Source organism: Pantherophis guttatus, chromosome 1 (assembly GCF_059756535.1).
Source record: "Pantherophis guttatus breed Tessera chromosome 1, ASM5975653v1, whole genome shotgun sequence".
In the NCBI taxonomy this organism is placed as follows: Eukaryota; Metazoa; Chordata; class Lepidosauria; order Squamata; family Colubridae; genus Pantherophis; species Pantherophis guttatus.
In genome coordinates, this window is record NC_142063.1 from 345,589,713 (window position 1) to 345,607,546 (window position 17,834).

General features: G+C 42.6%; 2 protein-coding genes across 2 annotated transcripts in view; both read right to left on the bottom strand.

The window, feature by feature from the left end:
* Window positions 1–17,834, bottom strand: part of SPATA22 (spermatogenesis associated 22) — a 117,922-nt gene that overhangs the window by 50,088 nt on the left and 50,000 nt on the right. The gene's annotated exons all lie outside the window — the stretch shown is intronic.
* Window positions 1,198–17,834, bottom strand: part of TRPV3 (transient receptor potential cation channel subfamily V member 3) — an 86,313-nt gene continuing 69,676 nt past the window's right edge. Inside the window, exons 14-19 of the mRNA XM_087883470.1 lie at window positions 15,611–15,776; window positions 14,282–14,348; window positions 9,895–10,166; window positions 5,835–5,947; window positions 4,191–4,261; window positions 1,198–2,879 (exon numbers count right to left, since the gene is read on the bottom strand). Of these exons, the coding sequence (XP_087739596.1) occupies window positions 2,785–2,879; window positions 4,191–4,261; window positions 5,835–5,947; window positions 9,895–10,166; window positions 14,282–14,348; window positions 15,611–15,776 (784 nt within the window). The 3' untranslated portion in view covers window positions 1,198–2,784. The remainder of the gene's footprint in view (window positions 2,880–4,190; window positions 4,262–5,834; window positions 5,948–9,894; window positions 10,167–14,281; window positions 14,349–15,610; window positions 15,777–17,834) is intronic.

The following is a 17,834-nucleotide window of genomic DNA, read 5'->3' on the forward strand; positions in this document are numbered from 1 at the left end:
ACATGTCGTAAAATGGGGCAAAACTCACTTAACAACTGTCTCGTAATTTGGGGCTCAATTGTAGCCGTAAGTCGAGGAATACTTGTAATTCAGAATTTACGTGTGCGAAGAAAAATTGCTTGAAGTAAACAAGGAAGAACTGGGTTAAAAAAATGTTATAAATGTGATGAACCTGGATATATAAATGTGAATAGAATAGAAAACAGGATAGGATAAGATAGAATAGAATAGAATAGAATAGAATAGAATAGAATAGAATAGAATAGAATAGAATAGAATAGAATAGAATAGAATAGGAAATATGGAATGGAATGAAATGAAATGGAATGGAATGGAATAGAATGGAATAGAATAGAAAATATGGAAGGGAACAAATGGAATGGAATAGAATAGAATAGAATAGAATAGAATAGAATAGAATAGAATAGAATAGAATAGAATAGAATAGAAAATATGGAATGGAATAGAATAGAAAATATGGAAGGGAACAAATGGAATAGAATAGAATAGAATAGAATAGAATAGAATAGAATAGAATAGAATAGAATAGAATAGAATAGAATAGGAAATATGGAATGGAATGGAATGGAATGGAATAGAATGGAATAGAATAGAATAGAATAACAGAGTTGGAAGGGACCTTGGAGATCTTCTAGTCCAACCCCCTGCTTAGGCAGGAAACCCTACACCACATTATTTATCAGATGTTTCTGATAAAGAAATGTTATAAAACTGATATTTTAAGCCGCTCTAGTTTCAATCAGAGCCCTGAATCTAGTGGAGACTTTAGATCGAAAAAACCAGACACGGGAAGTCCTTGACTTATGACCGGTTGCTTAGTAACCATTTGATCTTATGATGGACTCCTCCACGGTATTCCATGCCCCCCCCTGTGGTCACATGACCTCATTTTGGGCACCCATTTATAGTTATGTGCAGCATCCCACATGACTACATTTTACAGTGTGGTTTTTTTTTTTGCCAAAAACTAACGTAAACTTTGTTTAACAACCGTTGCAAAAAAAAAAAAAATTCATAAAATTGGATGGGTGACCTGTTTTATGTCCGTCACGACTCTAATGATCCACCTTCATAACGGTCGTAAGCTGAGGACTCTCTTTAAGAGTTCAAATTTCTCCTCGGGGTGAGGAGGATGGTTCTTTCCTGACCGTCACAAAATGGCACACGAGGGAGATAGACGTGTTTATAAAACAATTGACTTTATTTCTTTTATTTGCAATAAATATATATAGATATTTATAGATTTTTAAAAGACAGTCCCAGGTCTGATAAATCCCCGGATAAAGTCATCAGGTTTGGAAAAATGACGAATGCCATATGGGTCTCTCGCTTTTCCGCAGGGAGATTTTTTGCCAAATTGCACATCTGGCTGTAAAGTGCAGATCAAAAAGGAGCGATTTGCTCTCTGGCAACGCTCACAAAACATCACTTACAAAAAAAAAAAACCCACCAAGAAATATTTGAATAAATACGGTACATACTTGGAATTCAAGAATTTTTCTTTGCAGATGCATACATCTCTTTATTTCTCTCTCTTTTTTTTCTCTTTTTCTTTCTTTTTTCTCTTTTTCTTTCACTCTATCTCTTTTTCTCTTTTCTCTTTCTCTCTCACACACATACACACACAGTGTATTCTTTTTCTTTCTCTTTTTCTCTTTCTCTTTTTCTCTCTTTCTTTCTCTTTTTCTCTGTCTCTCTCTCCCTTTCTCTCTTTTTTCTCTTTCTCTTTCTCACACATACACACACAGTGTATTCTTTCTTTTTCTTTTTCTTTCTCTTTTTCTCTTTCTCTTTTTCTCTCTTTCTTTTTTCTGTCTCTGTCTCTGTCTCTCTTTTTCTTTTTCTCTTTTCTCTTTCTCTCTCTCACACACATACATACACAGTGTATTCTTTCTTTTTCTCTTTCTTTCTCTTTTTCTCTTTTTCTGTCTCTCTCTCTCTTTTCTCTCTTTCTTCTTTTTCTCTTTTTCTTTTTCTCTTTCTCGCTCCTCCCTCCCATCTCTCTCGCTCTCTCTCTCTCTCTCTCTCTCACACACACACACACACACACACACAGTGTACAAAAATGCCCTCAAATCTCACCTCCCCAAATTTACCATGTAAAAAGTGATGTTTCTTTTCAAGGTAAATGCAAACTCCCAGAACACGCTTCTCCAGGAAGTGTCCTTAGCAATAACGGTGTAGGAAAAACCACTGCCATCCCCACCCCTCCAGATGTTTCTCCTAAAAGAGGTTTCTTCTTCTTTCCATCTGAGGACAAGCCAGGATCAATCTTGGTTCGTTTTCCAAAATTAGCCCACATTGGCTTGAGGTTCCATTGACCCAGGAGCAAGAGAGGAGGGGGGGGGGCTCATGGCTCATCCTGACCCCACCCCACTTTGCTTGCTCTCTAGCCTGCCCAGAGCAAAAAGGAGAGAGAGCAGGTCCCAATCCACCAGGGAAGATGGCTACCCAACGTGCTCAATGCTGCAGATTTTGTACTGTGGTTTCTCTTGAAATCTGAAATGTGTTTCCTTCGGGCCAGGCCCTTTGTTCGCCAACGGAAGAAGTCGACGGCTTCCCACGAAGTGGAGAAAATCTAGGTTAGGACTCATATTCTCCCTGCTTGCAACTCTTGGTCAACCCTCTTGCGATGGGAGAGGTGTTACCCTCTTCATCTGAATGCTAGTCTGACCGAGCTCGGGAACTGGGGTGCATCGAGCCCTTCGCGTCGCTTTCTCTGAAGGCTTCATGGTCTCAAATTTCCCCATGCAAGGGCACAGCTCAAACTGTAGTCTCAGGCAAGTCGTAAATTTCTTCGTAGGCGTTCAAAGTGGTCTTGCTGTTGCTCCGTGAGGTTTCTTGCATTCTGCTGCACTCTGAAATGAAAACAGGAAAAGCAGGTTCAAGAAGAGGTCCTCCACTCCCTTTATCTTGGAATAAAAAGGATGGAATTGGACTAGACTTCTGGTAGGAGAGTCCTTCTCTACCTCAGGTGGAATTCAGCTCCCAGAATTCCCCAGCCACCCATGCATTCCTAATGTAAATTTTGATAGATAAATAATAGACAGATGAGAGAGAGGGGGGGAGGGAGAGAGAGGAAGAGAGAGAAATTGATGGACAGATTGACAATGGATAGATAGATAGATAGATAGATAGATAGATAGATAGATAGATAGAGGATAGATATAGATAGATAGATAGAGATAGAGGATAGATAGATATAGATAGATATAGATAGATATAGATAGATAGAGGATAGATATATAGATATATAGATAGATAGATAGATAGATAGATAGATAGATAGATAGATAAATAGATAGATAGATAGATAGACTGATACATGGATAGAGATAGAGATGAGAGAGAGATGGAGGGATGGGTAGGTAGATAGATAGATAGAGATAGATAGATAGATAGATAGATAGATAGAGGATAGATATAGATAGATAGATAGATAGATAGATAGATAGATAGATAGATAGATAGATAGATAGATAGATAGATGATAGAGATAGAGGATAGATAGATAGATATAGATAGATATAGATAGATAGAGGATAGAGATAGATAGATAGATAGATAGATAGATAGATAGATAGATAGATAGATAGATGGATGGATATAGACAGACAGACAGACAAATAGATAATAGACTGATACATGGATAGAGATGAGAGAGAGATGGAGGGATGGGTGGATAGATAGAGACAGATGATAGATAGATAGATAGATAGATAGATAGATAGATAGATAGATAATGAGAGAGAGATGGATGGATAGATAGGTCTGTAGATAGGAGAAAGATGAATAGAAAAATAGGAAGGAAGGAAGGAAGGAAGGAAGGAAGGAAGGAAGGAAGGAAGGAAGGAATAGAGATGCATAGAGAGAAAGACAGATGGATGGATAGATAAACAGAGAGATATATAGATCAGATAGATTGACGGATATATAGACAAGATAGAGATAGATACAAAGAGATTATATACAGAGAAAAGAGAGAGAGAGGATAGATACATGACTAGATAGGTAGGTAGGTAGGTAGTCATAAGCTGACTATCTGTATATATTTCTATTACCTGGAATTGATTATTAAATGGTAAGCGACAGCAAACCTTTTTAGGGGAAAACATCCAGGCTTTGTTTTTAAAACCATGTTACTCCTTGTGTAGCAGGTGTTCGGTTACCTGTCGTTCCTGGATCCTCATTGATAAAGGCCACGTGGGTTTTCCACTCCGTCCATTTGACTTCGTTGATTCTAGTTAGAGAGCGTACAAAATTAATTTCATGGACATAAGCAACACCTACATGGCATGCAAAAAAGACAAATCAGAAAGCAGACAAGAAGCAAAATGAGGCAAACTTCTTCTTGTCAGCAATCGACACCCAGAGATTAACACCCAGGATTATTACTAGAGCAACAACGGAGAAGTAAACAATACTCCAATCAAAGGAACTGCCAATTCCGATGAACAATCAGCCTATTCCAGGAAAAACACCAAGAAGACTCCTACAAACAATGACAGGGCAAGCGATGATAAATAAAGAGAGAGCAAAACTCGCTCCCTTCTAGCACTGATGACGTTGCCTAGTTGGGTAATGAAACGTCTGCAAGAAAACAACCAAGCTCGGAGAGCACTAAGGAACCCACAGTCTTCCTCCTCCAACTCCTTTTTCTCCTGCACACATACACCTTCTAATACTGATGATGTTCCCTAGTCGGGTCATGAAATGTCTGCAAGAAAAGCCTCAGAGACCACCAAGGACCATATAATCCTCCTTCTCCTTCTCCTCCTTCTCCTCTTCTCCTCCTCCTCCTCCCCTCCTAATCCTCCTCTTCTTCTCCTCCTCTTCTTTTTCTTCTCCTCCTCCTCCTCTCTTCTTCTTCTTCTTCTTCTTCTCCTTCTCCTCTTCTTTTTCTTCTTCTCCTCCTCCTCCTCCTCCTCTTCTTCTTCTCCTTCTCTTCTTCTTCTCCTTCTTCTCCTTCTCTTCTTTTCTTCTCCTCCTCCTCCTCTTCTTCTCCTCCTCCTCCTCCTCTTCTTCTTCTTCTCCTTCTCCTCCTCTTCTTTTTCTTCTTCTTCTTCTTCTCCTCCTCCTTTTTTTCTTTTTCTTTTTCTTCTCCTCCTCTTCTTCTTCTCCTTCTCTCTTCTTCTTCTTCTCCTTCTCCTCCTTCTCTTCTTCTTCTCCTTCTCCCCCTCTTCTTCTTTTCCTCCTCCTCCTCTCCTCCTCTTCTTCTCCTCCTCCTCTTCTTCTTCTTCTCCTCCTCCTCCTCTTCTTCTTCTCCTCCTTCTCTTCCTCTTTTTCTTTTCCTCCTCCTCCCCCTCCTCCTCCTCTTCTTCTTCTCCTTCTCCTCTTCTTCTTCTTCTCCTCCTCCTCTTCCTCCCTCTCTCCCTCCCTTCCTTCCTCTTCCTCCTCCTCCTCCCCCTTCCACAATCCCACTCCATTCTAGCATTGATGATGTTACCTAACTGGGTAATGAAACATCTGCAAGAAAACAGCCAAGCTCAGAGAACATCAAAGACTCCGCAGTCCTCCTCCTCCTCCTCCTCCTCGTCCCCCCCCATTTCCTGCTAGCAGTGATGAAGTTACCTAATCAGGTCATAAAACGTCTACAACAAAAGCACCAAACTCAGAGCCCACCAAGGACCCCACAGTCCAACTCTTAGCTACAAATATCCTCTTCTCTGAGTAATTCATCCTTACGTGTCGTCCTCATTATTACAGAAACGCTTTCCGTATCTCAGCATTCACCGATTAATCTGCAATTCCATTTTTCCTCTCTTTGACCCCTGGCAGAGCGAAATCCCTCCCGTCTGACCCCACCAACTTACCTTAAACACAACCGTGTGTCGTTGTCCGCCACTTTGCACCATTCCCCGAGTTCGAATTTCCTCCTCAGGAACTTGGGGAGAAGTTTTTCGATCTCCACAATCGTCCTGGCTCTCTGGAGGCAAAAGGGATAAGATAACCAAGAAGAGAAGTTTCAAAAAAAAAAAAAAAGAGAGATTCCCGAATGTTTTTGCCGTCCGCCGGTAAAAATAGGCAATTGAAAAAAAACAGAAAAGAATTTGCTCTGAATTCAATTGTCCCAAAGGTGCTTTTTCAACCGGCAACTGGAGTTTTTTTGTTTTTTTTTTCTTGAAGACGTTTCACTCCTCGTCCGAGAAGCTTCTTCAGTTCTGACTGAATGGTGGAGAATGGAAGGATTTGCATTCCTTGCAAGTCATCTGGTTGTTAGCGCTCTCTTTGAGAGTCGTCGAGGCCGCTTGGAGATTTATTTATCTGTACCCTCAGGGTGCCCTGAATCCTCGACCTACGACCTCAATTGAGGCCAACATTTTCTGTCGTTAAGCGAGACATTTGTTGAGTGAGCTTTGCCCCATTTTTACGAACTTTCTGGCCACATGTGGTTCAGCCACGCTATCTATCTATCTATCTATCTATCTATCTATCTATCTATCTATCTATTTATTTATTTATTTATTGGTTCGATTTATATGCCGCCCTTCTCCGGAGACTCAGGGCAGCTTACAGTGCGTTAAGCAATAGCCTTCATACTTTTGTATATACCTGCTTAGTAGGGCTTTTGGCCCCCCCTAAGCGGTGTTCTTTTTTTTTTTATACAAAGTCAGCTTATTGCCCCCACAATCCAGGTCCTCATTTTACCTACCTCGGAAGGATGGAAGGCTGAGTCAACCTTGAGCCTGGTGAGATTCGAACTCGCCGTAATTGCAGGCAGCTGGTGCTACTTAACAGCACTTTAGTCTGCTGCACCACCAAAGCTCTTAAATTGGGTTAAGTTAGGTTGTTAAATGAATCTGGCTTCCCCATTGATTTTGCTCGTCAGAAAGGGGATCAACGCAACGGTCATAAGTATGAGTCAGCTGCCAAGCATCTGAATTTTGAACCCATGACCATGGGGATGCTACAGAGGCCGTAAGTGTGAAAAAAGGTCCTAAAATACCCACTTTTTTCCCCCAGTGCCGTCATAACTTTGAACGGCCACTAAATGAACCGTTCATTCAGTTCACTAAATGAACTGTTGTAAGTCGAGGACTAGCTGTAGTGCAAATGGGTGTGGAACCTTCTTGGGATTGCTGAAAGGACCGTGTCGTAAACAGGAGATAGGGGTGACCCCTTGGTCAAAGAGGCCATCCACATTAAGATTCGAGTATTTGAGGGGCTGCCCCAAAAGAGGAAAGGGTGAATTTATTCTCCAAAGCACCAGAAAGCAAGACAAGAAGCAACGGATGGAAACTCATCAAGGAGAGGAGCAACCTGGAATTAAGGAGAAACTTCCTAACAATGAGGACCAGTGGAACAGCCTGCCACCAGAAGTTGTGGATGCTTCATATCAATGGAGTTTTCTAAGAAGAAATTGGACAGCCATTTGTCTGAAACGATATAGGATCTCCTACTTCAACAGGGGGTTGGATTAGAAGACCTCCAAGGTCCCTCCCAGCTCTTTTCTGATTGATTGACCGATTGATTGATTGACTGATTGATTGATTGACTGAAGCAGGGGTGAAATCCAGCAGGTTCTGACAGGTTCTGGAGAACCGGTAGCGGAAATTTTGAGCAGTTCGGAGAACCGGCAAATACCACCTCTGGCTGGCCCCAGAGTGGGGTGGGAATGGGGATTTTGCAATATCCTTTCCCCAGGAGTGGGGAGGGAATGGGGATTTTGCAGTATCCTTCACCCAGGAATAGGGAGGGAATGGGGATTTTGCAGTATCCTTCGCCCAGGAGTGGGAAGGGAATGGGGATTTTGCAGTATCTTTTCCCCAGGAGTGGGGAGGGAATGGGGATTTTGCGGTATCCTTCCCCCGGGAGTGGGGAGGGAATGGGGATTTTGCAGTATCCTTTCCCCAGGAGTGGGGAGGGAATGGGGATTTTGCAATATCCTTCCCACAGGAGTGGGGAGGGAATGGGGATTTTGCAGTATCCTTTCCCCAGGAGTGGGGTGGGAATGGAGATTTTGCAGTACCCTTCCCCTGCCATGCCCGCCAAGCCACGCCCACAGAACCAGTAGTAAAAAAATGTGGATTTCACCACTGGATTGAAGATTCAACATCCCTCTCACAATGTGGGAGGGGGAGCGTGGTGGAATACGACACCATCTATCTCTTGTGTACAACAAAATCCTTCCAGCAGTTCCAGAAAAGGTTTTACACCAGGGGTGTCAAACTGAATCCAGTCCGCAGAGCCAGCCTGGAAATATCAAAAGACTGGCCCGTGGTGCCCCTGCCAGTTTTTGGCTGGCAGAGTGCTGCTGGAGGCCGTGGAGGGCGAAAACAAGGCACGGAGGGGGGGGGGCGGCGGCAGGGTGCTGCAGGAGCCGTCCGTCCCGTCTCCCCCCTGCCCCCCCGCCTGACTTTCCCACGGAGAACTACAATGCTGATCTGCCCGTTGACGAAATCCAGTTTGACACCCCTTTTTCTACACCCATTTGTATTCTGATTCAGGTGACCCCGAAGACACCGATAAACCCCCAAGTGGCCTCAACGGCTCACTAAAAAGGATGCAAACGACCAGCTGTCTGCAAGGAGTATCAACTACCAAGAGCCTTGGTAGTACAGTGGTTTAGAGCACCCTGTTATTAAGACCAGCTGCCTGCAATTACTGCAGGTTCGAATCTTACCAGGCTCAAGGTCGACTCAGCCTTCCATCCTTTCTAAGGTAGGTAAATTGAGGACCCGGATTGTGGGGGCAATAAGTTGACTTTGTATCAATATACAAAAGTATGAAGGCTATTGCCTAATGTATTGTAAGCCGCCCTGAGTCTCCGGAGAAGGGCGGCATATAAATCAAATTAAAAAAAAAAAAATCTTTCCATCCCTCCGCCATTCGGTCAGAACACGAAGAAGCTTCTCGGATGAGAAGCGAAACCTCTTCAAGGAAAAACAAAGGAAGTCCAGTTGCCTCTTGAAAAAAGTGTCAGCGTTCCAGAAAATCCCCGACTCCCGGTAAAGGCACTGAAGCAGGCATTTTCCAAAGATCTCTTTACTAGCAATAGGTAAACTGGCACATCTGGGAAATCCCGAATCTGAAAAGCTCCCCAAACCAACCCCTTTCTCCCCTTTCGGTCACATGCTCCAATCATCGTCCGCTCCACCTCAAGCCAGCCCCTGACCACTCCTCCTCCAGATGCTGGCTCACCCTGACCTTAACCGATAGGAAGAACGCTATTGTCAGCGTTTCGACGCTGGCATAGAGAGCAGAGGAGAGAGAGAGATAAACTCTGAAACTTTTGCCTGCTAAATCCCTTTGAAGCCCGGTTGTCGTGGAAATGAGGAGGGAGGGGGACATTCCTGGGAAATGATGAGACAAGAAGTCTGAAGAATGACTTGGAAGACAGCCAATGAGAAGCAGAGATTTGGGGATCGGAAAGGGAGGGATTGGGGGGCAAAAGGTCAGTCTTGTCCGCGCGGAGTCATGATCCGGTGGCTGTGCTCAATTAAAGAAAAGATTTCCTTAAAGATTGGCAGATTGGAAATTCATTTAATTTTGAGATAGCATCGCAGTCTGACAGCTATTATGTCTACTAACTCTCCTCTCCTAAATCCCCCCTCCTACTTTCCCACACATGAGGAGGTGGCAGCATTGAAGCTTCCGGCCTAATATGGCTTCCAAGGCTGACAGGCGTTCCCCCCCCCCTGCAGAAAGAACCACATCCTGAAAAATAAAACAGACAAAACACAAAAGATAATGACACCTTTGGGACAACCAGGACGGGATTTGGGACAATCAAAACGGGATTGAATCCAGATGTCGAGGGAGATTCCCAAATCATCCAACTTGGGAATCTCCCTCGACATCTGGATTCAATCCCGTTTTCCGCAAAGGAATCCCGGAGACGCACACAGACAGAGACCACTCCCCGGGTCCAACCTGCAGCCTCCAGATGTGCTCGCTCTCTTTGGAAATGTCTTCCACCGTCTCTCCCATCAAGGCGATCAGCATGTTGAGGAGCAAGACGAAAGTCAGGATCACGAAGGAGATGAGCAGCAGGAGGAAGAGGATGGGGTACTTGGCGTTTTTCGGGACGTCCAGCTCGCCCAGGCCCAAGGTCAGCATGAATAAATCGATCTCGATGCTTCCCAAGACGCTGTACTCGTTGCATTTGCTGTCTTCGGGACACGATTCCACCAAGGCCGCAAGAGCTGAGCGGAGAACGGGAAGGAGGAGGAGATTAGAGTCTCTTTCATTAAACTCTGAGGTTACAAGAGCTTTCTGAGGATTCAGCCCTCACCTAAAGAGGGTTATTAACAGGGACGAGATTCAGCCAGTTCTGACAAATCGGATGTTAATTTTAATCGGGTTCGCCGAACCGGTAGTTGCAAGGACTGGCTGACCCCGCCCACTTCACCCCACCCCTCCCAGGAGTCTCCATGTGGCCCATTTTAGATGCCAGGGCGTGCATGGAGGCTCCGGGAGGGCGAAAAACGGGCCTACCGGAAGTACCAGAAGTACTTCCGGTAGGCCAGACAATGGGCTAGTTTTCAGCCTCCGGAGCCCAGGGGAGGCCGTTTTTGCCCTCCCGGAGGCTCGAAAAAAACCTCTGGAGCCTGGGGAAGGCGAAAACGCCCCACCGCACCCTGCCATGGTGCAGGAAGCTGACTAGGCCACACCCCCATGGCCATGCCCAACCAACAGCAGGGCAGAGAACCGGTTGCTAAAATTTTTCAATCCCACCCCTGGTTATTAAGAGTCTGAAATTGGGTGTCCGCAGGAAGGAGTCCAAAACATGAACCGTGCAATTTGGGGGGGGGGGGGTAAGTGTTTTGACTTTTTAGAAGAGAATATTCGTAGCTCAGGGATGGGGACTGTGGGGTCCTTGGTGTCTCTGAGCCGAGTTGTTTTTCTTTCAGACGTTTCGTGACCCAACTAGGGAACGTCACCAGTGTTAGAAGGGAGTGGGGATTATGGGGAGGAGGAGAAAGAGAAAGAGGAGGAGGGGGAAGAAAGGGGAGGAGGAGGAGGAAGCTTGGGTTGTTTTCTTGAAGACGTTTCAAGATCCAGCTAGGGAACGTCATCAGTGTTAGAAGGCAGGGGGGGGGGTTGTGGAGAGGAAGAGGAGGAGGATCAGGGAGTCTTTGATGCTCTCCAAGGTTGGTGGTTTTCTTGCAGAGATTTCATGACCCAAGTAGGGAACATAATCAGTGCCAGAAGGGAGTGGGGTTTGCAAGAGGGAGGAGGAGGAAGAGGAGGGCGACTGTGAAGTCCTTGGTGATCTCTGAGCTTGGGTGTTTTCTTGCAGACATTTCATGACCCAACTAGGCAACATCATCAGTGCTAGAAGGAAGAGGGGTTTGTGGAGAGGAGGAGGAGGAGGAGGAGGAGGAGAATGATTGTGGAGTCTTTGATGCTCTCCAAAGTTGGTTGCTTTCTTGCAGACGTTTCATAACCCAACTAGGGAACATCATCAGTAGCAGAAGGGGGTGGGGTTTGCTCAGGGGTGAAATGTAAAATTTGTTACTACCGGTTCTGTGGGCGTGGCTTGGTGGGAGAGGTAATGTGACTGGGTGGGCGTGGCCAACCTTTTTTTTTTTTAACTTTTCAAAGCATTTTTTCTAATGCTTTGAAAAGCCTCTGCCGATCAGGCCACTCAGCTGGGATCGTCAGAGACTTTTCAAAGCATTTTTTTTAACCACCTCTTCGGCCAAGAGGTTGCAGAAATAAATGCTTTGAAAAGCCTCTGACGATCCCAGCTGAGCCGCGCGATCATCAGAGGGGTTTTTTTTTTTAACTTTTAAAAGCATTTTTTCGTCGGAAGAGGTTGTAGAAAAAATGCTTTTAAAAGTAAAAAAAAAAAAAAAGCGTCTGATGATTGCGCGGCTCAGCCAGGCATGGGGGGGGGGGCGCAGGGATTTTTGCTACTGGTTCTCCGAACCACCCGCCACCATCGCTACCGGATCGGGTGATTCGGTCCGAACCGGGAGCATTTCACCCCTGGGTTTGCTGTCTGGTTGCCCTGTAAGTGTGTTCTTGGTGCTTTCTCAATTAAGCTGTTGTTTTCTGTTAGTTTATTTGTCTGAGATGGTACTTCCTTGAGGGGGGGGGGGGTTTGGTTCACAATAAACATCATTATTGTTTACCTAAAAGTCCAAAACACTTCCTTGGCAGCAATTAACCTCCATATAAGCAGAGATTAACACTAAATTAACCATGAAGCAGTTCGGATCAATATTTTTAAAAATACATAGTACAAATAGTATACTATATAGTATAGTATACATAGTAAAAATACATAGATACAAAATTTAAAAACAAAGTAAAATCGAATTAAACAATTTTGGCCCGGACAGATTAAAACACTCCAATCATTTTAAAAACCAATTTAAAATTTGCATAATTAAAAAAGAGGGAAAAAATTAGGCAAGGCCAGCCTGCTGAAATAAAAATGTTTTGAGAGCACGACGAAATGTGCGCAGATCCGGGATCCTCCGTATCTCTGGGGGGAGCTCGTTCCAGATTGTAGGTGCCCCCACAGAGAAGGCTCTCCCCTTGGGGGCCGCCAGTTGACATTGTTTGGCCGATGGCACCCGGAGGAGCCCCTCTCTATGAGAGCGTACCGGCCGGTGGGAGGCTATTGGTGGTAGTAGGCAGTCCCGTAGATAACCAGGTCCTAAGTCATGGAGCGCTCTAAAGGTGGTAACCAAAACCTTGAAGCGCACCCGGAAGACCACCGGGAGACAGTGCAGCTCGCGCAGGAGGGGTGTTACATGGGAATGCCATGTCGCTCCCATTACCACCCGCGCGGCCGCACTCTGCGCCAGTTGGAGCCTCCGGGTGCTCCTCAAGGGGAGCCCCATGTAGAGAGCGTTACAATAGTCCAGGCGGGAGATGACGAGGGCATGAGTGACCGTGCATAGGGAGACAAACAATCAAACAGTAAACAACAGCCTAATCAAGGAATTCCCCAAAAAAACACTTCCACCAGCACTGATAAGTCAAGCCAGTTGTATATAAACAGAGAGCCAACATCACTCCCTTCTAGCACTGATGGTGTTCCTTAGTTGGGTCGTGAAATGTCTACAGGAAAACCACCAAACTCAGAGAGCACCAAGGACCCCACAGTCGCCCACCTCCTCCTCCTCTCTACAAACCCCACTCCCTTCCAGCACTGATGCCGTTAGCTAGTCAGGTAATGAAACATCTGTAAAAAACAACAACAACAATTACAGGTATTCCCAGGGAGTGTGTCAGAAAAAGGCAAAATGGAGGCCGCAACAGAGCAAGCCAAGCCTTCTTTATGTAATGATGCCCATAAAAAGTGGCAAGATAGAATTAGCGAAGTGGGAAAGGATGTGGAAAATGAATATGAAATTGACAGTATCAAGGGCATACAAGGAAAATCTGATGAAAATGTTTCATAGATGGCATCTTCCGCCAGCTAGAATAGCAAAGATGTTCCCAGATAATTCACCGAAATGTTGGAAATACAAGAATAATTATGGAACATACTATCACCTCTGGTGGAAGTGTCTGGTGGCAAAACAATTTTGGACTAAAGTTAAAAAACTATTAGAGGATATAATACAGAAACCAGTAAAGGGAGAGCCAGAGCAATTCCTATTAGGGATTCCAACAGAAAACTATACAAAAGAAATTCAATATTTAACATTACATATAATAACAGCAGCCCATATAATATACGCGCAAAACTGGAAGAAGGAATGTCCACCAACAGAAGAGGATATAATTTAAAAAATCCTCGAATGCGCAGAGATGGACAAGCTTACAAAGGAATTTAAGGAAGGAGAGGACTCAGATTACTATAGAGTATGGTATAGATGGTATGATTGGTGCAAGAAAATGAAAAATGAAAAAAAAGGAATAAAGGGAAAAAAGGGGGAACTGAAATAATACTCTATTGTTTATTTTTGTGATAACATGGCTTGAATGTGTTGAAGATCAAAGTAAAGAGAAGTCGACACAAAGTGTCGAAGCGTAAATCAGCTTCGACAATGGTAGCAGAGGATGGTTTCGATCCAAAATTAGATTATCTAAGTAGATTAAGATAAAGTTAGAATATATGTAAACAATAAGAAAGGATCACCTTAAACGAGCTGTTAACAATGGAAAAATGATATGTATATATGTGTTGTTTGTATTGTGTTTGATTTAATGTGTTTAAAATAAAAAACTTTTTTTAAAAAAAGTGGCAGGGCTTGGATGGCACAGTTGGCAACACCGGTTGTGCCTTCTTTGAAAACCCCCACCCCCCGCTGTCCACAGATGCCCCCGCAAATAAAAAGCATCAAATTCTGTTTACCTACGCCGAATCCAAACAAAAACACCAGATAGACGGCAATAAACTTGATCACGTCATGCAAAATGACCTACGAGGCAAAAGAGCAAAAGCATTCATGGTGAATTTAAAGCACAGGAAAATAAATGGCACTGCTCTACTACTTCTGGATGTATTTACATGGAAAATTTGGTTTCCAGAGGTGGCGAATGGCATCCCCTTTAGACCATTTTTAAAAATGGACAAGTTTGTAGGAAATGAGGGGGATCTTCTCACTTTAATGTAGTGTTTCTCAAACTTGGGCACTTGGAAGATGGGTGGACTTCTACTCCCAGAATTTCCCCAGCTGGAACATCTTAAAATATGATGGCTGGAGAATCCTGGGAGTTGAAGTTCAGTCATCTCAAAGCATGCTGGCTGGAGAATCAGGTACCGTCACCAGGTGACTAACTTATATTGTGGATTGTTAATAGATATGAAATCAGATAAAGATAGAGATAGATAGATAGATAGATAGATAGATAGATAGATAGATAGATAGATAGAGTAGGTACGTAGGTAGATAGGTAGGTAGATACGATAGATATGGATAGTAGATAGATAGATAGATAGATAGATAGATAGATAGATAGATAGATAGAGTAGGTAGGTAGATAGGTAGGTAGATACGATAGATATGGATAGTGGATAGATAGATAGATAGATAGATAGATAGATAGATAGATAGATATAGATATGGAAGATAGATAGATAGATAGATAGATAGATAGATAGATAGATAGATAGATAGAGTAGGTAGGTAGGTAGGTAGGTAGATACGATAGATATGGATAGCAGATAGATAGATATGGATAGCAGATAGAGTAGGTACGTAGGTAGGTAGGTAGGTAGGTAGATACGATAGATAGAAACAAACATACATACATATATACATACATACATAAATAGCTGATAAATGGATACCTAGAGACATACCTACCATTAGATAGATAGCTGATAAATGGATAAATAGATAATAGATAGATAGCTGATAAATGGATAGATGGACAGACAGACAGACAGCTGATAGATGGATGGATAGATAGATGATAGATAGAAAGAAAATGTATATATATATATATATATATATATATATATATATATATATATATACAGAGAGAGAGAGGAAGAGGGAGAGAGAGAGAGAGAGAGATGAAGGTAGAGAGAAAGAGACACACAGAGAGACAGAGAGAGAGACAGACAGACTATAGAAGAATTGACTGTGTGCAGCCTCCCACTTAAGAGAACAGAATTGTTGGGCCTGGCCTGAGAGGCTCAAAGCCTATCCAACAGAGCTTGCAAAGGCTGCCTTACCTGTTGAATCATGACGCTGTAGATGCCCATGGATTGCAACCCCCGCGTGAAATATAGCATGTTGGCCCAGCCTAAGGACATGGCCAGGACGAGGCAGGGCAGGTGCCCTTTGTAGGAGAAAACGTAGAGGAAGACCGAGACAATCACCAGCACCGCTTGAATGAAACTGGGAAGGACCACAAAAACATTATTTTTTAAAAAATGTTATTCTTCTTTCTGATTAGATTGCTATAAACATTTAATATCATATTGTTTCAATAGGCTGGTGTTTATATGAAATGGTTAAAGATGATAAACTCCTATCATTTAGGTGGCTTCAGTTGTTAATACTTAGAGAAAGAAAAGAGAAAATCCTATCAGTATCAATGACAATTTAGGATGCCAATACTACAAGGGTAAAATTATTTGGGTTTTTCATCCAAAGTTAAATATAACATTAAGAAAAGAAGCACTGCAACTCACACCAAAGTACTGACTGTATAATAATAGTTTTGATCTAAATTACTTAATATTAACACCTCCATTATATTGTGGATGGTTAGCTAGATATAAAATCAGATAGCTAGAATGATAGAAAGAAAGAAAGATGATAGGTTGGTAGGTAGTTAGGTAGGTAGATAGATAGATAGATAGATATGGATGGATGATAGATGGGTGGTAGATAGATAGATAGATAGATAGATAGATAGATAGATAGATAGATAGATATGGATGGATGATAGATGGATAGATGGTAGATAGATAGATAGATAGATAGATAGATAGAGCTATAGAGAAAGATAGATAGAGCTAGAGATGATAGATGCTAGAGAGATAATGATGATAGAGAGAGAGAGAGATAAAGGGATAGATATAGATAAGAGACAGACAGACAGACAGACAGACAGTTGATGGATTGATATAGATAGATAGAGGATGGATAGATAGTAGATAGATAGATGATAGATGGATGGATGGATGGATGGATGATAGATGGTAGATAGATAGATAGATAGATAGATAGATAGATAGATAGAGCTATAGAGAAAGATAGATAGAGCTAAAGATGATAGATGATAGAGATGATGATGATGATAGAGAGAGAGATGATGATAAAGAGAGAGAGATAAAGAGATAGATATAGATAAGAGATAGATATAAATAGATAGATAGATATAGCTATAGAGAAAGATAGATAGAGATAGAGATAGAGATGATAGATAATAGAGAGAGAGATGATGAGAGAGACAGAGATAAAGGGATAGATATAGATAAGAGACAGACAGACAGATAGATAGTTGATGGATTGATATAGATAGATAGATAGAGGATGGATAGATAGTAGATAGATAGATGATAGATGGATGGATGATAGATGGTAGATAGATAAATAGATATAGCGATCGAAAAAGATAGATAGAGCTAGAGATGATAGATGATAGAGAGAGAGATGATGATGATAGAGAGAGAGATAAAGGGATAGATATAGATAAGAGATAGATAGATAGATAGATAGATAGATAGATAGATAGATAGATAGATCGATCAAGACCTGTCTCTATTGAACTGTAACTGTTAACCCAATTAAAATCAAGAACAGAAGCAAGAAAAGATACAAATGGTAAACGAATACAGTCAAAGAATATAAAAAGGATATAGAAGAACAGATAACAAGGATACTGATAGGGATTTCAGCAGTTTTAAAAAAAACTGCTTTAAACAGTAAGATAAGGGTGAATAAACAATTATTCCTTTTAAAGATCCATTCCTTAGAGGATCTATCTCTGCTAAATAAAACCGACAGGGCAATGCCTTTCCCTGATTAAATCCTGGGCCTTCTGAACGCAAGAAACCTTGATGGATTAGTGACCAAATCCAGAAGGAAGTCTGATTTGATTAAATTTAACAATAATTTAGGCAGAAGGAAAGTTTCCTCAGGATGCAAATCTGTGTAAAACAGCGTTTTTTTCAATCTCAGCCAGTTTAAGATGGGAGGACTACAACTCCCAGAATTCCCCAGCCAGCACAGCTGGCTGGGGAATTCTGGGAGTTGTAGTCCACCCATCTTAAACTGTCCCAAGATTGAAAAACGCTGGTTTAAAAGGAAAATTTCTGCAATCTTGCAAACCTAGCTTGGTTTCTGGGCTTGGAGACAAATGGAACATCCCCAAGGGAAACACACTCACAGGTAGTCCTCGACTTACGACCATAGTGGAGCCCGAACATTACCGTCACAAATCGCGAG